This window comes from Crocuta crocuta, unplaced genomic scaffold (genome assembly GCF_008692635.1).
Source record: "Crocuta crocuta isolate KB4526 unplaced genomic scaffold, BGI_CrCroc_1.0 scaffold262, whole genome shotgun sequence".
NCBI classification, from domain to species: domain Eukaryota; kingdom Metazoa; phylum Chordata; class Mammalia; order Carnivora; family Hyaenidae; genus Crocuta; species Crocuta crocuta.
In genome coordinates, this window is record NW_027528869.1 from 2,542,237 (window position 1) to 2,567,806 (window position 25,570).

Sequence of the window (25,570 nt, forward strand, 5' to 3'; positions counted from 1 at the left end):
GGATGCTGTTAAGTTACCAGGAAAGAGTTTGGTTCTTTCTGATCTTGTCTTTGTCAGGGGGAACTTGAGAGTAGCATTTCCATTAAACCTAATTTTATCCCACTGGTGAGGCAAAACCCTCCTGAATACCCAACCTATTGTTCCATGAATTAGCATGTTTTCTACTCTAGCCAATGGTGAGAACTATTCCTGGTTCTGTGTGAGCTCTGATAATTGTTCCTGAAAGGTGGTTCCTTCCTCAACCATGAGCGTTTTCTCATGTGCTTTCACTGGTCCATTTTCAGCATAAGACTCTGTGCAGATGTGGAGGGATCTCCAGAACTCGCTCTCCACACAGCTTTCTCCTCTCGGTTACTCTGCGCTGTGAACCTTAGCCCCTTTGCCCTTGCTACGCTGTGAGATTTGTGTCCTCAACTCGGGGGGTCTGTGAACCCCCAAGTGGGCTCTCCCTTCCCGCACTCCAGGTTGGAGACAGTATCTAGGCAGAAAGCTGGAGCACATGTAGGGTTTTTTCCATTTGATTTTCATCTTTCAATGATCACAGCCATTTAATGCCCAGTATCCAGTATCTTGAAAACTATTCTTTCATAAATGTCACACATTTTGCTTGTTTTTTTAATTGTTCAGGCTAGAGGGTAAATCCAGGTTCTCTGATTCCATCTGGGCCCAAACTTGGAGTCACCTTGCTTTTTAAAGTACACATTTCACTGAATACATATCTAGGTTGCCAGTTTTTATTCCACTGATCTGCGGCTTCCATTGTTCCTAACGGTAAGTCAGTCATCATGCATGCTTTTTCCTTCCGGCTCTTTTCAGGACTTTTTTCCAGTGTCTTTCATTTTCAACAGGCTGATTATAAAGTTAATAGATGTAGTTTTCTTGGTGTTTATCTTGCGTGAGATTCAAGAGTAAGTCATGTTTTACCATTGTTGAAGCCCATATTCTGTCCAGTACTTTTTCTGCTCCTTTCTCTCTTCTTTCCTTGGCCTCCTATTTCATGTATAGTAGGCCAGTTGGTATCCCAGCAATCTCTGAATCTCTTTTAAAAAAACTTGTTTCATATTCTTCACATTGGAAAATATATGTTACTGTGTATTCAGGCTCACCGGCTCTTCCCTACCCCTGTGATCGTTTCTCCAACATGCTGTTAATTCAGAGTATTTGTCGTTTCAGTTCTTGTATTTTATTAGTTGTAGAACTTACATTTCATGCTTTTATTTAGCTTTCACTTCTGTGCTGAGACTGTTTACTCATTAAAATATTTCTCTTCAGTTATTTGAATAACTTTTTATTTCTATAACACGTAATAGATACTTTATAATCCTTATCTGCTAAATCCAATATTTGGGCCATCTCAGGCTCAGTTTCTATTGATTGCTTTTTCTCTCCCCCACTGTGTGTTCCAGTTTCCTCTTTTCTTTGCATGTATAGTAATATTTTTTATTATATACTTGGCATCATAGATATGTTCTATTATAATTTTTTTTTTAAGTTTTATTTATTTCTGAGAGAGAGAGAGAGAGTGTGAGCAGGGGAGGGTCAGAGAGAGAGGGAGACACAGAATCTGAAACAGGCTCCAGGCTCTGAGCTGTCAGCACAGAGCCCGACGTGGGGCTTGAACCCACAAACTGTGAGATCACGACCTGAGCCGAAGTTGGTCGCTCAACTGACTAAGCCACGCAAGTGCCCCTCTATTATAATTTTTTAATGTTTATTTATTTTTGAGAGGGAAAGAGACAGAGTCTAAGCAGGGGAGGGGAGAAAGGGAGACCCAGAATCAAAAGCAGGCTCCAGGCTCTGAGCTGTCAGCACAGAGACAGACGTGGGGCTCGAATTCACAAACCACAAGATCATGACCTGAGCCGAAGTCAGATGCTTAACTGACTGAGCCACCCAGGTGCCCCTAGATATGTTTTAGATATTCTGGAACCTGTTAAGTGTCTTTGAAGAGTATTCAGTACTGGCTGATCACTGTGAACTTGCATGTCTTTGATTTTATACTTTGCCAGGATGGATCCTGATGGCCCAGGGTGTTTCACAACATCTTCTAACTTGATTGGACTTTAGCTACAATCTCTTTCCGTTCTGCATATCTGGCCAGTGCTTAATTTTAGGCTTTGTCGGTACCTGTCAAGAGTAGTTTTTACTGTGAAGTCCTTACTTCTAAGGAATTGACTTTTTTGGATGAATTTCCAGGGTAGTTCATATCTCAGGTAGATTCCCCAAGTGTTAAAGGGTATTAAACAGGTCTCTTCGCTTTTGCTGGGCTGGACCTCTACTGTCCCCTGGGCACAGCTCCTTGGGAGCTCTATTCCATTGTCAACCTTGTAGCAGCCACGCTCTGCGAAACATTGGGGGATATTACTCTGCACACTGGGGATTCACTTCCAGATTTCTGTGGCCGGTCTCTGCACAAATAGTCCCACTCTGGTGCCTGTCTTTAAAAATTCTAGCCCCTCCCAGTGCTCTGATTTTGCTGCCTCATTTTAGCAGGACTAACTATTCACGCTGAGCTTGCTGCACTGCATTTGGGGAATTATCCCCAAACAAAGAGCCGGTGAGTTTCCTTATCCCAATGATTGGAGTCTGGTACTGCTTATGAAAGGTGAGCAGTAAATGTTCTCTTTCCCTCCTCCACTTAAGATGCACTGGGTCATAGGAAACAAATGTGGGAGATGCTCTAATCACTTAAAACTCTTCCATCCAACACTTTTCTCTAAGAAAATCCATAGGAAATTGAGATTCACTTGTTTTCTAAAAGTAAATTTATGGAGGCTGCACAAGGGATTATGTAGAGTTCTCACCAGAGCTGGGTCTGCTCACTTTCCTCTCAATGCTTACACAAGGAGACCGTAACAGTATTAGAAAGTAGGCCTTTGGTTTGGTGTGGGGACAGGATGGGCACTGAATCAGGGCTCCTGCCAGGCCCAGATGGTCCTGGTCCAGGCTGATCCCATGAGCTCTTTCCTTCCTGAGTGTAGGTCCAGGCACTTGGCCCAATTCCTGCTTCTTTTCTTGTCCCTCAAGCCTGGCTGTGGAGCGGAGCATAATTTCTCCAACATTAGTTACTCCTGTCATTCCCCCAAATGAACACCCAGTCTCTTGGAAATAATGGAAAAACAAGGAATAACACACACACCCGGTGAGAAATTAATATCTATAGCTTGTCCTGTTTTAAAGTTTCTTACTTTAAGCTGGTATCACATGCTAAGGCCTTCAGTCCCCCATCTATTCTAAGGAAAGGGAAACAAGAAGTGAGCTCAGTACCCTACGATCTCTCACATACATCTTCACTTTACAGATGAGATTGAAACTCAGATATAACTCAAGTAGCTTGTACTAAGTCACCCAATAAGTAGAAAAACTAAATTTGGACTCAGCTTTCTTGGACTTCCGCATATTCTGCAAATCTTCACTCTCAGGTATCATAGGTCAGTATACACAAAGATTTGAAGCATAAAAAGTATCCTTTCAAAACATGAAATTTTATGTAGCATATACCACTGTATAAAATAGGTGAAGTCAGAGCTAAAATGCTGAAGCTACAGAGAGGAAAAATGGAGCCTCATTTGGAAGCCACAGGCCCAGGTCTCATAGGTTCCCTCCTCCACAAAGGTCCTTGCGGGTGACCATGAAGGTGTACTGGGAGCTGATTATTCCATGCCCACAAGTAGATCTGACCTCAGCAGTCATTTACACCTTTGGGAAATTGCAGGTGGCTGACCACCCCTTCAAAGCAACACTTTATTTGGACAAGAAAATTGCCTTTGGACATCCTCTCTTTAGTTTCATACTTAGGCTTTGAAGTGGAAATTATAGAGGATGCCAATAAATTGACCAATATTAGCTGATCCTGGTCCCAAGTTTCCCGGTGACGGCCGGGCTGGGACCAGGAAGAGATATACATTCGCTGCAAGTTAGTCTGTGGTGTGTGGTTTATCCAGTAAATGTAACAGTGACAGGGTGACAGGGTCATCTTCAGCTTCCCGGAGGCACGTGGGAAAAGAATCAGTGTGACCAGGGATGAGATGAAAGAGGCAGAGCCACTGAGCCACAGGCTAAGACAATTGCCATGCTCTGTTGTCCATCTTATAAAATAAAGCCCTTTTGGGGGCACTTGGGTGGCTCAGTCGGTTGAGCGTCCGACTTCGGCTCGGGTCATGATCTCACGGATTGTGGGTTCGAGCTCCACGTCAGGCTCTGTGCCGACAGCTAGCTCAGAGCCTGGAGCCTGCTTCCAATTCTGTGTCTCCCTCTCTCCCTGACCCTCCCCTGCTCACGCTGTCTCTCTCTCTCAGAAATAAGTAAAACATTAAAAAAAAAACAAAAAAAAAAACTATAGCCCTTTGCAAGATGACAAGGTCTAGTGTATTAGTAACTTACAGCAACCCAGTATTGTGCGGCCAGTTGGTGAAGACACATTTTGCATGAGGAAAACAGCACAGGGAAGTGAGTCTATGACCTCCTCTTTATAACCAATCTTATTATAGGGCAGAATGTAGACATTTAGGTAAGTGATTTCATTTGTCTTGTAGCAATAGAAAAAAGAAATGAGGAAAATGACTATTGTTGCTTTATGCCTTGATGACAGCACAATGGATTTACAAAATGCAAATTAAAACAGCTCTCTGGAAATTGCTTGGGTGCTTCTCACTTCTTTTAGCATTTGTCAGACTGAGTTTCCCACACTCCTGTCAGATGTGTGTGCAGGTGAGGCGTCCCTTACCGAGCGGCTGCCTCCACGTGTGGCACTGAGTGTCCCACTTAGTATGGACTGTCGCAACCGCTAACCTAGGGAGCAGGCCTCATAGACGGCATCTCATGGGAAATGTTCCCACAGGGCATCCGGGAACCCACTGGGCGTGTCTGCTCTGGGGACATCTTGGTACCCGAATGAGTGGGAGGTTTGGTGTTCGGAAGCACTGAGAGACTTGGAGAACCGGACAGTGTTTATTCCATACAGACACTGCCAGGCCCTCAGCTGGCGCTTTACACAACTGGCTCCGACTCTTAGCGCAACTCCGCGAGGCTGCTTGTACTTTGTGGGGACACTTAGGCTCAGCGACAGTGACTTCTCAAGGGCTCGCTGCTATGACACTCTAAGTGTTCGGAGCACAGGCTGCTGGAACTCAAAATCTGCCCTTCTTTATTCATGTCACTGCGCACCTCAGACCACCAGGCACCACACCAAGGGCCTTACATTTAATCCTTAACACAACCCTGTGGAGGAAGATCTCCTTCCCGCTTACTAACAAGGAGACTCATTCTCTGAGGCAGCGAGTGGTGTTCCAGTGGTGTCTGCTCACTCTGAGCCTGTATTCTTCACTCTACTACCCAGCAGGGTTAACTGGGAACTCTTACATCTTACAGTCGGTACAAATCAGCTTCTCTGTCTTCAAAGTAGTCAGCTTTTCACACATTGTTTTGGTGCCGTGAAATTGCACAGCTTGCCTGCACACTTGGAGACGTGTTCACTGAATGTGAATCAGGCCGTGGCATTGCTTTGCCTCGAGGGTGGGTACTGCACATCCAGACACAGAATACACATTGCTGATACACTTGGGGGTAGAGAATCAGAGTAGAAAGCCAGGCCATGGACCGTCCAGGACTCTGATCCCGAAGACCACCTCCTGCTTCAGCACCACGTGCCTATGACACAAAAGTCCACATGGGTCACAGGCTGCACCTCCTTTATGTTCTGAGGTGTGTGTGTGCGGTAGGAATGGAGGTAAGGGTTCACTTGTCATCCTGGGGAAACTGACCCAGCCCAGCTCAGGGACCAGCTCCAGATGCTCTCATCAAGTCCAAGAATTCCAAGATGGCCCTTGGAGACTGGGAGGTTTGCTTGTCCCGGGGAGCCATGCAACATGCTGTTTCTCCAGGCGTTGTTTTCAGCCCACCACGTGTTATTTCCTTTATCTTCTTGAAGCCCTGAGCTATCATCAAGCTACCATCACCGTGTCCATTTCACAGATGAGATAACTGAGTAACAGCCAGGCACAGAATCTCAAGTCTCTCTCCATCCACACAGTCCCTTGTTCTAAACCTCTCCACTCTGCTACACTGCTTCCCAAGTCATTCACATAGGTTAAGGGGCCAGGAAGGGGGGGGCGGGGGGGAGATGGGCTCTAGTTTGGTTTCAGACATGAAGGGACCCTTTGAGACCATTCTGTTTCATATTTTTTTTTAATTTTTTTTTTAATGTTTCATTTATTTCTGAGAGCGTGAGCAGGGAAGGGTCAGAGAGAGAGGGAGACACAGAATTAGAAGCAGGCTCCAGGCTCTGAGCTGGCAGCACAGAGCCTGACATGGGGCTCGAACCCATGAACCATGTGATCATGACCTGAGCTGAAGTCGGATGCTTAACTGACTGAGCCACCCAGGCGCCCCTCTGTTTCATATTTGTAAAGACAGTAGTGGTCGCAGTCCTTTCTCTCACTTAAATGGCCCTTTGGGCTTGTTGGTATTCTTAGAAGTGAACAACAATATTTTGTGTCAGCTGGCACTGAACTCCTAGCCACTGCTCTGCAACCTACCGTGACGTACACGACGCAAAGGCACGGTTTGCTGAACTTCACCTCACTTGCCAAGCCTCACGGCCCCCTGTGTGTTTGGGCTTTCATTGATGTGAAACCACTGTGGGGTCTGTTGTTCTCAGAAATGCAGGACTTTGATTCAGAGTCAATAGCCTCATTCAAGGCGAAAGACTTCAAGCGGGGTTTCTATATAATGGTCTTGTAGGATTTAAAACAGGGATGACGAAGAGAAGGAGAGATCTACCAGGAGGGAAAAGCGCTTCTGGAGAAGAATGCATATATTTCCATAGAAAACTTTATTTAAAGAACCATCGTTGCTCCTGTGGCCTTTCCTGAGCACTTGTTTGCATTGTGGGGTGACCTTGCTCTGCTCTGTTTCATCTTTCACCTGCCTTCTGGGAACTTTACTGGGAAGTTCACACCACTGCCCAGGAAAACTCCCACGGTAACTGAAGCCACACACAGCTGTAAAGTATATCCTTGTGCTGCCATATTATTTAAGAGCAGGGTGATGGCCAGCGCTGACGCTACCAGAATCACTGTGAGAACACAGTGGAAAAGTGTTACTCAGTCACATCATGAGCTGGGGCAGGCAAGGTATTCATTCGTGCTTCAGGTAGTGATTTGAGGCCCCAGCCTCCTTCTGTTTTTTTGGCATCACCATCTTGATCTGGAGGGAGGAAGGGAGGGATGGAGATAGATGCTAGATGATAGAAAAAGAGATAGATGATAGATAGATGATAGATAGATAGATGATAGATAGATAGATAGATAGATAGATAGATAGATAGATAGATAGATAGGTAGATAGATAGGTAGATAGGTAGATAGAATAGACAGAGATGGAAGGTTGTTCCTGGGTGATCATCAAAGGTCACAGGCCAGGGAGAGGATTTCAGCATTTCTGCCTATCTTGCCTTGGACAGCACTAACTGCAAGTAGCTGGAAAATGTAGCCCCAACATGCGCTGTTACCTCTGCAGTAACGGTAAATCCACTGGATTCTGCAGAATGACACATGAGCTGGAGCTGCCTGGGGAGGCTTGGACATTGTCACTTTAGAGTCAAGTGAAAAAGGAAGAAAAGTGTCAGAGGCAGACATGGAGGTCAGGCTCCTCACATGGTCCCCGGTGAATGATACAATGGGTTCTATGAACGCTTGCTGATTGCAGAATGCGTGTACTTCCTTAGCGTTCCTTAGTAGAGTTCCATAGGCATTAACACTTGGATATGGCGGAGGGTAGCCTTTTTGGACCCTGCTGGAAAATAAGTGCCTATCCTGCTCTGGAGCCTGCACTGGGTGCTTTGTGCTTTTCTATCACAGCCCCTGTAACACTTCGTTGCCCTTAGGTTCACTTCCAATTTCCCCGAATAGAACGTAAATTCCTTGAAGGAGGAATCTTGTCTCATCCGTCTTCACAGCCCCAGTGCCTCATAGGGTTCGAGAGGGTTAGAAATCAACTCTTTCTCAAATTGAATGGTTTGAAATTAGGCCTCCGTCCCAAGCAGCTCTGGGCACTGGCACTCACACAGCACCTGCCCTTTAACCAAAATGGGGAAGTGATTTGGGCTTAAAGCCTATATCCACGAGAGGGATGGACTCATACAGCCTTGGTGTCAGGAACGTCCTTAGATTTGCAAACAGAAGAAGGAGATGCTTTCTGACTGCCTGGTGACGGGGCAGTTCTGCCTACTGTAAGGGTTCAGCAGAAGAGAATTCGCCATCTTCCAGGGATATATCCCTGGAAGATGACAAATATATCTATCTATCTATCTATCTATATCTATATCTATATCTATATCTATATCTATATCTATATCTGTATCTATATCTATATATCTATATATATATGGTTAAGGAGAGTCCTATTTGGACAGTAGGCCAGCTTAATGATTCTCATCAAGAAAGAGAGACCATGTCAGGGTCTGTGGTGGCTGATGAGCAACAAAGACAATGGGAACCTAGTATCATTGTTCTGTTCTATAAACCACAGGGGGAAAAACCTACTAGCCTTCTCCCGACTGGTCCCTCATTGCAGAAAATCTATCCAGTTTTGAGATATATGAGTGAAACCTGTTGAAAAAGACTTGACTGATGTTTTCTTGGTCCTTCCAACAATAATAAAACTGATTCCATGGCATATTTTTAAAAGTTAGCATGTGGCACCATGTGCCTAGCCTATTGCATGGGGTTGAGACATCTTCCCTTGGTTGGTTGATTCATTCAACATGATTAGATAAATAAACATTTGTGGAATTAATGATTGAATGAACAAATGAATCTTCCTTTACTCCAGGCTTAACGGCCTCACTTTTCTCAAGTCTTGTAATTATGATCTGTTGTTTTCCATGTCCCTAATGGTTCTGGTGACTCTGCCTTGGGCAGCCTGCAGTTTCTTCTTCTTCTTTTTTAAATGTTTATTTATCTCTGAGAGAGAGACAGAGAGAAAGGGAACAGGCACAAGTGGGGGAGGGGCAGAGATCGGAAGACAGAGGATCCAAAGCAGACTCTGGGCTGACACCACAGAGCCACCACAGGACATGGGGCTCGAACCCATAGAACCAGGAGACCATGACCTGAGCCGAAGTTGGACACTTAATCGAGTGAGCCACCCAGGTGCCCCTGGACAACCTTCAGTTTCTTAATGTCCCTCGTGATACAACTCCCAGAGCGACATACCGCACTCCATCTTTAACTGAGGGACCCACCAGGGTCAGGTCTTGCCATAAGCATGGGCTGAAACTGACCAAAAAACCTCTGGGTTGTTCTGGAAAGCCCGGCAACAGACATGTCATAGCCTAAGTTATTTTTCAAATGCATCCAAAATGGGGCTGTGGAAAACGAGGGGTAGAACTTTGCACGTGTTATTGTGTCGGTTGCTTTGTAACCCCTATGGCCAAAGTAGATGTTATATATAGTCCTGGCCATGGCCTCTGGACTCGGGGCCCGTGCCAAGTGCCAGGCTAGAAAGCTGTGAGCCAGGAAGTGAGCCAGCTAATTTGAGGCACATTACATCAGACGTTTCCTGAGGTGGAAAGGAAGGCCTCCTTGCTAGAAAGCAGGGAGGATTTTGGCTCTTAGAGACTGGATTCAGTAACTTTAACTCCTTGGCTAAGGGCCAGCCCACTAGCAAGTAGCTATCATATGGTCTACAAAAAAATTCAGATCTAAAGTCTGTAACCCCTGCTTTATCTGTTGATACCACAGCCTTCCTTAAGAGATGCACCGCCTTTTGGGGGTGGGGTAGGGGCGGGAAGAGCTTTTATAAATGGAGAGACACTGGAAAAATCTGATAAAAGATTTTATAAGAGATTGAAATAATCTTCCTAACTTCTCTCATTTTAAATCTGGGGGGTAATGTTGACTTTGTAGTGGATAAGTATAAGCCTTAAATGAAAATGCTGTCCTAAAAAAATGTTGTAATCCATCACTTTTCTTTTTCCTTTTCAAGTTCAATAAAATGATAGCATGTGTAGTGATGGCTATGCTGGTATTAGATACCAAATTTATAAATGAGGCTCTAATGGTAGTTTCTCACTAAACTTCAGACATTGACTTTTGCAGTGAGGAAATGTGAGCTCAGTAGCACTCAAAGTTAAATATGTTGTAATTCTAAAGCCTTCCTCTCTCTCGAGGCACCACGTAGGCTATTATGAAGGGGATGTGCTAGTGCCTCTATGTTCAGGATGTTGTAGCACTACTCAGATGATTAAAAAACAAAAAAACCTTATTAATAATACAGAGGCCCCGGCAGCCTCCAGTCTGAATGCTCAAATCGAGTCCTGGAGTGAAAATGAAGCTAGTTAAAATGGTTTTAGGGTACCTGAGCATCTTTGGGTGAATTATACTGATATTCTTTATACCTGAAAGACAGAGAGCTCTTAGGAGGCCATTCTACAGTTTGTTAACTGAGACTCAGCAGAGGCAACTTCCAAAGGCATCTGTTGGGATTAAAATCCAAGACTTCTCGGGTGCCTGGGTGGCCCAGTTGGTTAACTATCCGACTCTTGATTTCAGCTCAGGTCATGATCTCATGGTTCGTGAGTCAGTCCACAGCCTGCTTAGGATTCTCTCTCTTACTCTCTCTCTACCCCTCCCGAGCTCAAACTCTTGTGTGCTCTCTCTCCCTCTCTCTCTCTCTCTCTCTCTGAACCCAAGGCTTCTGATAGATGGATGCTTTCCCCACTATACATTCTACAATTTCAGGAGCATCAGTGTACCAAAGTGACTGCTGTGGGCACCCCTGAGGGAACGATCGGGAAAAGTGTTTTCGTGTGCCCTTTTTGTGGTCTAATCTCTGGATACCTCATCTTCTCTTTTGGCAAAATTGCCCTGGTACTATTTGATCCCTACATTGAAGGGGTGCTCAAGAAAAACGTGAAATATTTATGAAGTGCTTTAAGTTTCAGGGGAAGTAATATTCCAGCCTACGAAAACGAAATGGATTCCGGCTCACCCATGCATCTTATCGGCTCATCCAAGCTTGCGCACGTCACTCCTGCCCTGTCCTTGTGTGAAAATCTAAGGATGTCACACATAACACCCGCCACCTTCCTTTAGCCCTGTGTGTTCCCGCGAATGGAGCGAGTGATACATTATTAACATGTCCAAGAAGGGAAATGAACGCGTAGGGGTGAGAAGAGGAGGTGGCAGCGGGGAGGCAAGAAGGAGGGGAAAGGAGGTAAGAACTGACGATGCCTGAGGAGCCCAAGCTGTTAACCTGCAGGGTGTGGGCACCTTCTGCCGTTCCCCCTGCAAGGTGAACCTGACACGCACTGGCCAGGTCTTGCACAGAACTGTGCCAAGGTCTGCGGGGGCCAGGCCTTCTTGGTGACGAGAGACGGTGGGGTGTGAAGCTGTTCACCTGGCATCCTTCACCACCACTGAGGTCACTGATAAAATATTAAGCTGATCCCGGGCACATGGCTTCGTGAAGATGATCGGGAATGAAGGGAAGCCGGGGCGAGGGGCGGCGGTCGGAGACACAGGGGGCAGCGCGCGCTCACGCACGGGGAGGGACGACAGCCGCGGTGCCACAGTGAAGCGGTCAGCTTGTGTTTACTCTCCACTCAAAATGTTTTCCTTTGTATATCCATCCCATCGCCTCTTATTTTTTAAGGAAGTGACACAAAGTACCAGGCTTCACAATGCCATCCATCTCGACAGCATGTATGTCACAATTCACAATCATGTACTGTAGTTGTACAAAACCGAAGAATAAAATGTTACTAGTTAACACTGGTTAAAATGAAACTGACAACCAAAAAGGAAACCAAACGAAAAGAAATCAAATGCTGGAATCCATAGAGACGCTTGACAATATTACCCCAAAACGCCGCCAAATAATTGTCCTAGCATGCTGCAGCTCCTTGCCATAACTTCATAAATTCCCAGCTCTTTGGGGGAAAGAAAGTGCGTTTTCACAGCCTATAGTTCTCAAAGAAACAGCTTTCACATGTATGCAGGTCAACAGAAAAAGGAATGCAAAGTCCAGGCACCAAGGTTGCTCAGACAGCAACGGAGTCTAAAGAGTCCTTCTTAAAACGATTCTGAACCAGATCAGATTTGTTGAAACAGAATCTGGACGGTGACATTAGTTCAACAGGGCCAAGGGAAAAACACTTAGCTGTTAATAAGGAAGAAAACCATCAAGAACTAGAATAATTAAGACTTAAATATTTTTCCTACTCTACTTTGAAGCTGAATTACAGCGCTTCATATTTGGAAAAGATATGCAGTTGATCCGTGGGTACAACCCTTCTCTCTTCCCCCCTGCACCCTCCCCCGCTCCTGATCCAGCAGCTGAATGTCGGAGTACAGATTTCGCCGGTTCAATTTCCGTGAAGCAGAATTACCATTTCCTCATGTGTGGCCATGCTGCTTTTTAACAATGAGGTATAATTTGATACTAACAATGCCTGTTCCCTCTTGGGCTACGGGCTTGATCGGTCATGTGGGTAGAAAACAATTCAACTTTCCGATAAAATCACGCATACAAAAATTATTGCACTTAAAAACAACAACAACAAAAACTCAGCCCAACCAGCCAAGGGCCAAGGAAACTCTTCTTCGGAAGTGCTGTGCTTCCTGCCCTTTGCAGAGCGTCTGGACCCTTCTGGTGTTCGGTTGAATTTGGTCCGTTATTCAATGTCCAGAAGTAAGAGTCCAAAAGACACTGGAGGCTCTTTAAGGCTAAGTCTTCCCGGTGCTTCAATGAGATAAATTATCTCCTTGGCCACATACTACAAAGCAGGGGCTCTTCTTAGCAACATGGCTAGCAGGGCCCCTAAAATATTCTGGAAGCAGGGGAGGATGGGTGCACACCATGTCCTGTCCTGTTGGGGGGGGAGGGGAGAGAGAGAGAGAGTAAGCAGTCTAGGAGGGTCAAGCCACACGCGGACAGCTCTGTGACATAGGTTGACCTATACATCTTTCTCTGCATAAATCCTTTCCGTGGATCTAAATACCTTTCCCTTTTCCACAGATTTGTCTGTCTCTTAGTCTTTATCCTTCCTGGCTCTTTGGGCTTTCTGTCTTTTGATGGATATAAAGGTAGAATGCTAATCTTACCCTGCTGCCCACTGGTCCATATGCTATTTATCCTTCCTTTTTTCTGCCGCAGAACACCGCCATCTTCTCCCCACCCTGTGAACGGTCCCCCACCCCCACCTCAGTGTACTCAGATACATTTCACACTCCGTTACTGACTTCAATTGGCATATTGTTACTTCAGCTAAGATTACTTACACCTCCCCAGTCTGATCTCCTGGACAATTTGAGTACAAGGCACGGACTATGTTACTAATGTTTTCAGGAAGCTCTCAAGCAAATGTTCACATAATGGATGAGTTCAAGGCGTTCATTCCTAAACTCCACTATCCAGAGAATATTGTCAATATTGTTTTTCTTCTTTGGGATGTGTGCTCCTGCCCGTGTCTTCTTTGTAACTAACCCCTTGTCTCACCCTTGTAATTAATAAAACATTTGCACAAAATATCTAAATAGAATTGGATGAGAGTATCCTGATATTTTGTGCACAGATCCAATATCAGAACAATTTAAGGTTCCAGGGAGAGAAAAGGAAGGTCATGTCACAATGAGTTGTTTAAGTTCTGGAAGGTCACACGTACCCACCACGGTACACGGAAGCCCTAAGACCTGCTGTGGTATTCATCTCTCCCTATGACCCCATTAGTGGGGACAGAATCAGTGTAACTGGTGACTGTGGCCTTTTGTTGTTCTAAGACAAGGTGCCCATGATGGCCTTTTCTCTACTTACTGCTCCGGGTTCTGAACTAGGACTTGCTAACATTCTCGTAGATGACGTCACTGATGCAGAACTGCTGCTTCTTCTTCATCCACATCAGCTGCACACACTGATGGATAAAAATGTACTGCTCCTGGTGCATCGGACAAAAACATGTTTCAGAACAAGACGTTTTTGTGCAAACGCATGCCAAGATGGAATATTTTAATCCTATGGCAGGATTAAATACCATGATGTCAAAAACCAATTCCATTATTTCCATTCTTTCACTAGGAAATCCAAGAGAATCCACTGTAAAAATATTTTTATTAATAACAGAGCTTAGGCAATGACCACTTACTGCTAAGAATGTCCAATCGATAAATCATGGGTCTCTTTTGAGAAAAAAAATAGTGTATCACTTCATAATATGCACCAAAATAACATCCAGGAAGTTTAGTAAATTAAGCCATAAGAATATAGGGAGGAGAATGCTGGTTAATTGTTCTCTGATTACTTTTAGGAAAAACTTTCTAAACTTCAAAGCAAAGCAATAAATGACAAATGAAAATTTCAAACTACTGTATATGAAACAAAGTGAAAAGAATAAAATAAAGGGCAAACCAGAAACTGGTAAGGGAAATTATTTTCTAGAATTATGACAAAAGGTTGATACCTTTATTTTTCTTTAAAATTCCTCCAATCAGTAATGCACACACTTAAACTGACAAAATATATCAGCAATTAGACCAAATATTCCTAGAAGGCAGGGACTCTATCTTTTTATTCCTAATGCCTCGCACTCAGTTTGTGCTTAATGCACATCTTCTGAAGTGAACTGAGGAAATACTAAACCATAAGCAAAAAATAATGACATAATAAAAAATGTGAATTAAAACAATTGTTTTTCATCCATGATGTGAGCAAATACAAAGGGGAAAAGTAACATTCAATGATGACTTGAGTTTGTTGAAGCCGTCATTTTTATCTGTTGGTGGCGGAAGTATTATTAATAAAGTGCTAATAAGTGGCACTGTGGACACAGTCAACAAGTGGGAAAGGACCCAAATTGATGTCCTATGAAAAGAAAAATGGTTTAAATAAGTCACAGTAGATCTATACTGAAATATTACTCAGTCTTTAAAATGAGACTTACAGAGTTTTGGACAATTTGGGCTGATAGATACACAGAGCAAAATGTTAGGTGGAAAATTAAAATGTAAAATTAGCATATGTATATGTACCCTCTAAGCAAATTGTATAAAAGGTACACTTCCATGAAGATGGAGATGAAATGCATGAGCATGTGGAGGGCAGCTGGCTCAGTGCCGTGGAATCAAAGTAACTTCATGATCTTTCTCTTTGTCTTCATTGCCTAGAGCCTCTCTGTAAGTAGCACCATTAGAAATAACCTTAAAATAAAAACCAGTCATGGTATTCACAGGATTTAAGGAGTCTTTTCTATGACAACTTTTTTTTTTAATATTTTTTATTTATTTCTAGGAGAGAGAGAGAGACAGCGCGAGCAGGGGAGGGTCAGAGAGAGAGGGAGATACAGACTCTGAAATAGGCTGCAGGCTCTGAGCCGGCAGTCAGCACAGAGCCCGACGCGGGGCTCGAACCCACGAACCGCGAGATCATGACCTAAGCGAAAGTCGGACGCTTAACCGACTAAGCCACCCAGGCACCCCTATGACAACTTTATAAAAGACAGGTTAATGGTTCAAACCTCCCTGGGTTGATACCTCAGCCTAATCTGTATTTTTTCAACAAGCTTTGGAAAAAATATATTCCCTTATTTTTACAAAATTTTTAATGTTTTTATTTATTTTTGAGAGAGAGACAGAGCACAAGCAGGGGAGGGGCAGAGAGAGAGGGAGACACAGAATCTGAAGCAGGCTCCGGGCTCCGAGCCGTCAGCACAGAGCCTGACACGGGGCTCAAACTCCCAAACCGTGAGATCACGACCTGAGCTGAAGTCGGACGCTTAACCGACTGAGCCACCCAGGCGCCCCATACAGTCCCTGTGACGGTATCATCAATAACTGGCTACCTCTTTCCATTATCACACACCACTCTGTTGTTTCTGCTTTTGCGTCAAGCCCTGGGCACAGTTAAGGCCAGAGACTGGCTGGCTTTTCAGCTCATAACTCTTCAGTGGCCAAACCTAGGTGTCAGCAATTTTTCAAAAAGGTAGCCAGACTACAGGCAAAGTAAATAAGAGACTATTTACGGACACATCCCTGAGAGCCCCGAGAAGTCTAAACTGTTGATGGGAGGACGGCCGCTCAGAGCAGAGCCCTAGCCCACCTGCAGGGAGAGCCCGATAGAAGAAAATCAAACAGAACGACTGCCGAAAGTAGAAGTGGGCCCAGGAGAGGTGAACGCCATCCATACAGAGCCCTTCACAGCTTCTCCGTGCGTATCCAGAGGGCATCATTTCCACGATGCGTGTTTTCTACAAGTCATGGAGGCATCATTCACGTTTTACAGAGGACGAAGGGGGCCTAGGAGAGGTAAAGGGGGTCGTACAGAGGCCATGCTGTGACCCAGGCCTCCCCACGGAGTCTGGCCCCCCCACCCCGACTCTCTAACTACCGCTTGCTGCTCTCACGCGGGGAGGCCCATACCATGTGCCCGGCCAGTCGAGAAAAGGCCAGGGGGCGTGTCAGAATGCAGACCGTGCAGCTGTTGCCGGGACCTGAAAGGTGCATCTCAGGACACAGCCGTTTTAATCAGTAACGTCTGCAACTGTTTGGCCGGGGCCGGGTGGTGGAAGGGAGAGCACAGGTAGTCTAGAGGAAGCAGGCAAATCGGAAACCAGCCACGGGAAGAAACCCAGCACACGCTACACGGGTGGTCTATATAGAGGGAATCTGAACTGGCCTCTTGAAAAGTCATTGATGGCAAAGGGCTACTGTGGGATGATGAAGCCGAAGAAAACAACGGTTTGACTCTGCTCCTTACTTGGTAACATCAGTCAGGTAGAAGACGGAAGGTCTGGGGGTACGAACGGGGTCAAGAAGGAGGTAGAAAATGCTAACATTCAAAATACACGCTGTGGATGAGCACTGGGTGTTATGTGGAAACTAAGTTGACAATAGACTATTTGTAAAAAAAAATAAAATAAAGTAAAAATAAATTAAAAAAAACAAAACAAAACAAAATACACGCTGAGCCATGACGAGCACAGGAACCACGGAAAATAAAGGCAAATGGACAAGATGTTCCAGACGTAAGTAACAAAACAGAGATAAATAAATGTCTGGAAGGAGAGAGCAGCCACTGCAGAATCCTGAGGGGACTCAAGAGTGAGCCTGGAACAGTTGGGAAACATCCGTAACCTGTGGTGACCTCCGCCTCTTTCGCTGACTGAGTTTTCCCACAAGAGTTCAGGGAAGGGATGTTGCACTTTAAAAAGACCGTTTCCCTGGAGATGTCAACCTAAAATGCTGCCCCAAACAAAGAAGCCAAACAACCAAAGTGTGGGGCCGGAGCGTTAGGGAGAACAGCAAAATGCTTCTTCCGCTCTGCACACAGGCACATGGCGGCTGCTCTAGTTTTGTGCGATTACCACAGGCGAGGAAAGATAAAGGCGTTGAAAATTGGATGGAGGGTCTGCTATGTGAAGGTAGTTTTTAAAAGGGGATTAAGATTCTGTAATTGGGAAAGCCAAAGGCAAACAGGCTATCATCAAAGTCTATAAAGTTATAAGAGGCATAAATTAAGTCAATGCGGCAGACAATTCATCACATCCGAAATACTTAGAACGAGGAGTGGCTCTTTGAAGGCTGGGGATTAATATGCATAATGGGGACTTTTTAAACCACATATGAGGATGTAAATTTATAGAAGCGAAAACCAAAAATATGGACCGATTCACAACGCACTGTTTAATGACTAGGTAGTGGGCTTCTCTGGGGAACCAGCACATTTTAAACTTAGGATGAGCAGGTAATGTTCATGTCCCACCACGGTAAATTAGAAGGCAGCAGGGTTGGGATGTGAGTGGGTTCAAGGAAGCGAGGAGGCAAACACATCGTCAGTGAGACACCTGCGCGTGAATGGGCCCCTCTTCCCAAAGTGGTATGAGCTTGCTACAGCTTACGAATAAATGCCTTCCGTCGGCTGTGTCCAGCCTTGGAACGGTGGGAGTGAAAAGCAGACAGAGGAGGGGCGCCTGGGTAGCTCAGTCAGTTAAGCGTCCGACTTTCACTTAGGTCGTGATCTCGCGGTTCGTGGGTTCGAGCCCCGCGTCGGGCTCTGTGCTGACTGCCGGCTCAGAGCCTGGAGCCTGTTTCCGTCTGTGACTCCCTCTCTCTCTGACCCTCCCCTGCTTACACTGTCTCTCTCTCTCTCTCTCTCCTAGAAATAAATAAAAATATTTAAAAAAAGAAAAGAAAAGCAGAGAGGAGAAGCCGGAAGCACTAACAGCAGCTGTGCCGGCAGGCTTTTTGAGTTAGACTGCCATCTAGTGGTGCGTAGTAGGAAAAGCAGGAAATAAACAAAGGCAACATTTAATCGCCCGGTAACTTAATGAGAAGTCAAGCCAGCTGGTGTTCTACTCTACAAGCGCTCCTCCTGCACGCTCCTTGGGGGGAAAGGGGATCATTGTAAGCTGGAAGCTAAGAAGTCGCAAGTATGGTTTCGTGACTAGGATCAGGAAGGAGCTATTGTGCGTAGGCTTTGGGGCGCCCCCAGGTGCACACCTGTTGCTGCTGGAAGGCAGTGCGTGCTGTGTGCTCTGTGCAGTGGCCCGGGGCTGCCGCTCCAGCCGCGGCGCATTCTGACGCTTGCAGGGAGGAGATGTCTTGGCCGAAGAGGAGGAAGGGGGAGCACCTAGCACTGCTGGATACTTCTGGGGGCTGTTCCCATGTTGTTACAGTGATAAAGCCATTCCTTTAGACCCAGGGAACTGGCTGCACTGCTAGGTTGGGAACCGGAAAGCCTTAAAACCATGAGGGGGACAGAAAGCATGAATCAACCCTTGATCATCATCAAAAGTGCACTGGGGCAGAGAGAGAATCACATGGAGGACAAACTGATGCCAAACTTACTGAACAAATGCAGCATTTCAACTATGAATTAAATCCTGTCAGTTCCACAGTTCCCACTTGGTGGCCTTTACCCAGACTGGCTGTCACCTGCACTCCCAGTCTGTTCATACGCCCATGTGCTCTGGATTAGAAAGGGCATATGATGCCAGCAACAGCGCAAGGTCTGTATATACACTGAATAGATTTCTAGAAGCCAGTATCTATTTGTTTAATACCTTGAAGCAGTTTGAACACGCACAATAAAAAACTGGGACTAGCGGATGCAGAACAAAAATGGACACAACTGTTTTTCGAAACATGAGATTGAATAAGAAGTTTTTCATGCCAGGGCCAATTTGAAAACGCGCCTCGATTCCGTTCCTACCTCCGTCTGCACCATAGACATCCGGTATGATCGCATTTCGGACACCAGCCCTAAGATGTCGACAAACTCGTGATCCCGAATGTGCTGCAGGAGCCTGTCCAGGGCAATGAACGTTCCTGTCCGTCCGACTCCAGCACTGCAAAAGAGGTTCCGACAGCATTCCTCAGGCATGTTCCTCTGCACTGTTGCAAACAAACCGGCAGTTTAACATCCCCTCCCCAGCCCCCCAACTACAAAGTGGCACCAGAGAAAAGAGTAGGAATTCCTGAGAGTATTTTCCTGATTTTGAACTATGCAGTTGCGGTTGGTGTGCCGTTCAATGGCGCATTTCTGACTAACCTTGGTGCCTCCCCTAAAGAGATGCAGATCTGCACGGGCTTAACCGCACACCCCCTCCCCCGCAGGGCTCTCTGCATCTGGAGGAAAGTGAGGATTCCGTGCAGAACCGGAGGACGGCTTCCTGCTCTCGGAGAGCTGATACACATAAACCGTCCCGGTGGTCGGCGGAACCTCAGAGTCACGTGCACACGCCCTGCTGGAAAGTCGGCCTGAGACGTCCCACAGCGGCTCTCACTCCCAGACCGTAGCGATTTGCGTGCCGTCGAGCCTACGTGGAGTTCACCGGCCCAGGCCTTCCTTACAGCACACCTGCCCTTCCGGTGCGTCCCGGGTCTGCCTCAGTCTCCCAGCGATCTTTCACATAAGTTGCCTCCAAATCTAATTTGGTGTTTGGACTCAGTCTCTTCCGGTCCCCAAATCGCGGTGCTCAGAGAGCAGAACGAAGCGGAGTGAGTGACTGGCACTGACCACCGCCCTCCGGTGGTCAGCAGAGCCCCCAGCCCTACGTGTTCACGTCAGCTCGTCTCTCCCAGTCACTGAGAGGCTGCAGCGCCAAGCGGCTTTGGACTCTGACTTACAATAAAATGAGAACAGAGAAAGGCTCTGCTGGGAGAGAAATCCAACACTAGAAACCTCGAGTTCAGAGATTGCTTTTCTTCGAGACAACCCTTCTCTTCTAGCACTTACCGTCTAAGAGAAAATGCTCCGCCTCTGGGTGAGCACCTGTAAAGTCACATCCAGAATTGTGGCTGCTTCCTGCTCAGAAAGGAACTACGTGGTTGAGCAGCTTTATTTTCTGCTCTTGGGAAGAATGGTGCTGAGACTAGATAATGTGGTCTGGTGATGCCTGCGAACATGTGAGGTGATTTCACACAAGAATATCTCCCCGATTCCAAACTGGGTAGCTTATGAAGTGTTCTTCTTTCCAGACACAGACACATAATTCTCTCTCTCTCTTTCACACACACACACACACACACACACACACACACACTCCCCTATCCATTCTGGTTCACAAAGGCCAAGGTGTTAGATCCAGGTTATAGATTTATTTGCTTAGCTTGACATGACTACCAGTGCCTCCTCTAACATCTACATCCCATTTCTATCTCTGGTATACAGTAGGAATGTATTTATATCCCCTGCTCTTTGGAGGCTGCGAAACAATTTTGCAACAGAATCATGTCACACTGATGGATTTTGATGGAGATTTGGTTCACTTGGTGGGAAAGAAGGCTTAAATTCAAAGATAATCATTCTCCTAAGGAATTAGTGCGACCCTTGTTTTTTGATAATGCACTAGATCATACAACCCCTTTCATTTGAGCTGTCTGGAAATTCAGAGACCATCTCCAAGAACAATCATAGCAAATGTCTATCTTAATGAGCTGAATATTTTCATTTCTCCTTTTCCTCATCTTGCTTTTATGTCTATTTATATTATTCTGGTCTGCGATCAGCTATTTTTAATCTGACCCTGTAGTTGGCCGTGTTCCAAACCACTGGGGATCTCTCATAGGCTGGGGTAATTTCACACAGCGCCTAAGGGCACGACCTTCAGAGACCGTGCACCTGGATTTGAGTCCTAACCCCTCCACGTTCTAGCTTCACGAAATTTGTGTGAGTCCCTTAGCCTCCCCACTTCTTACTTTCTTTCATCAGAGAATGAGAATTAAGATATCTGTCTTATAGGCTATAGGAGAGAAGCCATATTAGAAGCAAATCGGGTACCTAGGAAGGTATCCGTTAATGGTAAATGTTATAAATTCATAATTCATTTCATCGTTAATTTGTTGTGAGCAGGGGTTTACAGAATGGCGGGCAAGTCCTTTATAAAGCAAAGCCCCCGGGGCGGTGACAGAAAATGCGGCCTAGGAGTTCACCTGCAATGCACGATCATGGGGCCTTTGCTCTTGGTAGCGTGCTGTCGAACCATGTGTACAAACTGAAGGATGCTCTCTGCGGCATTTGCTGTGGGCACACCGTGATCAGGCCACGCCGTGTAGTTGAAATGCATCACATCCTGCATCTCATCAGCCTTTAGGAGAAAAAGCCAAAGCAAGCATTAATCTCTCGGTCCACCAGCCAGCTGGCCTGGGCCTCCAGTGCAGCTCACAAGTTAATGACATAAGAAGTTAAAACCACGTTTCACTCCTGGTCAGCACACTTCCCTTTCCAGCGCTGAGGATCGTGTCTGGCACAAAGCAGGCCCGGGGGGAGACACACTAATTGTATAGAACTTCAAACAGTAGGCTAAACGGGCTAATCCATGCCTGTGCAGAGATGAGAGCATAAGCAGATCAGGGTGTGGATCCTGGCTCTGCCATTTAGCAATCGCCTCAGCTTTGGCCCAGGAATACCGTGGAAAGTATTAGTGGTGACCCTCCCCCATCGAGTCGCCTTTGCCAGGCTGACTGTCCCTTGTCCAGCTGCTGCCAACAGCATATGGCTGTGTCCTCTGCGTGGCTCTCTCTCCACGAAGGGAGATACCTTGCTGGAGCCTGACCGAGAGGCTGTGCTCTCCCAATGAGGGCCAGTCCACAGCCTCGGAGTGACCGATTCTGGGATACGAAGGCCACCCCCCTTCGGTCAGTGCGGCACACCCAACTGTAAGGTGCCGTTCCTGCCGCAACACTCCCCATGGGACACGGCTGAGGCTAGAATTCAGCTGAGCCTGCAGCCGTGCGTGGCTCCTGCCCTGCCGGGTCCCTTACGAGACCCAAGGACTCACTGAACACGAGTTTTCTCATACCTCAAATGCGTCTTTTTAGATGTTAGGATATAACACAACCTATCGCGGGGGTTGTTGGGAAGATCAAGTGTGCTCTTGGAAGGCTGGACCCGACAGATGTTAGCCTCGCTGCTCCTCCGTAACTTCCCCCACTCTCTCCCTTCTGCTCGGTGCATTTATGTGGTTGGTTCTGGGAATCCCAGAGTGTGGGTATGTTTTGTACATGTATCTTATTCATAGTAACCCATACACCGAATATATTGTCATCCCCTCGGATCCGAGGAATTGTCAGTTAGGATGGGGGCCTTCAAGATCCACTCTTTTTAGCTTCTACTAATTTGTAAGCATAAAGATTTATTCTGTTCTTGTTGTCAACAGTCAGAAATATTCCAAACCCAGGCCTCACAAAGATCTAATTCATTCCCCTCCCCTCAAACTTGGTAAGAGCCTAAAATCCCCTCAGTGAATGGAATCCTGTGTCATAATTTGGAAGAATTTGGCCTGGTTATGAATTTGAAACCAAAGTTAGGTTCAGGTACTAAAGAGGAATGAATTCCAAAGAGTCAGTGGTCCTGGGTGGAGTATAATTTACATAAATATAAGGAAACGCATAAATAAAGCATATAAATAAACACATAGTAAGATCTGTATAAACATAAATAAATCAGCACTTCAATTACACCACTAAATATCCCCAGCCACGCGTAGTACCTCCCTCACCACCTTCAAGGGCTCTTTCTTAGACACACGGAGCATGAAGTCTGCAAAGATGTCGCCTCCTCTCACTGCTGTTTTCAGGAAGTATGGCAGGAAAGGAACCCAAGCATAATAAATTGTGCAGAATGACTCCATCACTCAACGCCATGAGGATTTAAGGATACTCAATCACTAGGTAACTTTGGTTGCCCAGAAAAGCTTACAAAAAATGTTAGCTCTTTTCAAAGGCTGATTGCAGGCTTAGCTCAAAGGCTCATGCACTGTAGGCAACATATATATGTATATGCATATATATAATTGATCTGAAAACGTCTCCAGCTAAATGAGCAAAGTCTTTCCAAAACAGGCAACATTTATATTGTCGTTAGTCTTTCTACAGCAGTAAGACAGGGGCATTGGGGTGTCCTCTGTCAGCTGAATAGCAAGGCACACATCAATGAGGACACATTTTTGCCAGGTGTAGTCTCCAGTTCTTACTCAGTTCATGCAGCACTGGACAGTGACAAACTGTGTGTGCTGTGGTCATTTCCCTCCTTTCTTTATTAAGGGAGGAAACCTTTCTTGTTTTCTTAGCCATTCCAAAGTTTCTCTTACTCCAATTTTCTCACTCATGTACTTTCATCTGGGTGTCCTCGGAATGTTTCCACATATCAATATGGAGGGAATAAGGAAGAGTGTAAACAAAAATCGAAACAAATAGAAAAACATTCATTAGCACAGCACGATGTTCTTTTAGATTCTGTGTTTATGGCCAAAAGGGGGCACTCTAGAACCAAATGCTCGTGACTGACTCCTGTGTAAACATCCTACCAGAAAACACTAATATTCAATGTTTTATTCTTATGTTTCAAGCCATTCACATGATTGTCATTGAAAGGTTATCATAGAAGACCAAGGACAAGAAGGGGCACCTGGGTGACTCAGCCAGTTGAGTGTCTGACTTCAGTTCAGGTCATGATCTTGCAGTGCGTGAGTTCGAGCCCCGCATCAGGCTCTGTGTTGACAGCTCAGAGCCTGGAGCCTGCTTTGGATTCTGTATCTCCACCTCTCTCTGCCCCTCCCCTGCTCACTCCCTGTCTCTCAAAAATAAATCAATGTTAAAAAAAAAAAAAAAGACCAAGGAGAAGAAGCATAGTATTGATCATACAGTGGTCTATATGATTCTTCTCTGCCAAGGAAATGGGCATGGGAACATGTCCTATCTTGTGCTCTGTGGTTTCCTTTCTCCTGAAAGCAAACCTAGCGAAATATTTGTTCTATATTTGTCCAGCAGTTTACACTGGCTCCCTGGCTAAGACAGCCAAGAAAGAAAGCAGGGTTTGAATGGCATTTAGATTGTCAACTAATTTTTCTGATGGAACATCTTTCCAGGTGCTTCATTATTTTTGAAATCCTTCATTCCTTCGTTGATTTGTTCGTGCCACAGAGGTTTTAAAAGTGGCTAAGAGTTGGGACGACAAAGCTTATTGAGACGAGGTACTTGCTTCCCAAGCTCACAGCACACTGGGCGAGGCAGACACGAAGGGGGAGAATTGTAGCCATCTCTGGTGTCTTGTGATAGAGCAATAGATAGAGCAATAGAGCTGGTGAGACAAACCAGCGGGGAAAGGAATAAAGCTGTCCAGAGATTAGGAAAGCTTAACAAAGGAGGTGACATCTGAATGGAAACTCTGAGTGGGAATGTGCTTAGGGGGGAGACAGCCACTTCAAAGGCAAAAATAACTCATGGGCAATATGTCAGCAAGTGTGTGGCTGTGTTTCAATAAAATGTTATTTGTGGACATGCGAATTTGAATTTCATATCATTTCCGCATTTGGCACGAAATATTATTTTCCTTTTGATTCTTTTACACACATTTAAAAATCTAAAACCCATTCTTGGCTCATAGGTTTTACAAAACAAGCAGTGGTCAATTTGTCCACAGCCCAGTCTACCATCCCTTGCCCTATACAGTGAGAAAGTGTGGTTTCTCAGCAGAGAGCATTGCAATGAGGACTTTCCTATTGAATGGTGTCCTCAACAGAGAGCATGCTCAAGTGAGTGCTAGAAAAATTCCTTCCCATTTTCTGTGTGTGTGAAGAAGGCAACAGGGTGACTGGTTGACATGGGCATGGAGCCTGGCACACAAGCATTGGGCATGAACTCGGAGCCCAATCATCAGGGAAGTAGCAGGCCCAGGACAAATAGACTTTTCTTTTTCTTTTTTAAATTTTATTTGAGAGGGAGAGAGAGAGAGAGAGAGAGAGAGAATGTGAGCAGGGGAGAGGGGCAGAAGGAGAGAGAGAGAATCCCAAGCAGGCTCCATGCTGTCAGTGCAGAGTCTGACATGGGGCTCGATCCCACAACCCTGGGATCATGACCTAAGCCAATATCAAGAGTCCGACTCTCAACCGACTGAGCCACCCAGGTGCTCTAGACTTTTCTAACATGCTAAGATTCAGAAACCAATAGCATTTGAAAAGACATACGGTACCGTAATTAAAAAGAAATCGCTTTGAAATAGTTAAAAAACCAAACCATAACAAAAATAAGGGAAAAAAGCCAAAGAAAACCAAATGCAAACTACTATATCACGGTTT

At 45.5% G+C, this 25,570-nt stretch overlaps 1 protein-coding gene across 1 annotated transcript in view; it reads right to left on the bottom strand.

Moving 5' to 3' along the window:
* Positions 1 to 11,689: 11,689 nt before the first annotated feature.
* The window catches only part of PTPRO (protein tyrosine phosphatase receptor type O), a 116,251-nt gene continuing 102,370 nt past the window's right edge, over positions 11,690 to 25,570 (bottom strand). The window contains exons 26-29 of the mRNA XM_077756412.1: positions 21,426 to 21,580; positions 19,204 to 19,339; positions 13,816 to 13,936; positions 11,690 to 12,871 (exon numbers count right to left, since the gene is read on the bottom strand). Coding sequence (XP_077612538.1) covers positions 13,832 to 13,936; positions 19,204 to 19,339; positions 21,426 to 21,580 — 396 coding nt within the window. The 3' untranslated portion in view covers positions 11,690 to 12,871; positions 13,816 to 13,831. The remainder of the gene's footprint in view (positions 12,872 to 13,815; positions 13,937 to 19,203; positions 19,340 to 21,425; positions 21,581 to 25,570) is intronic.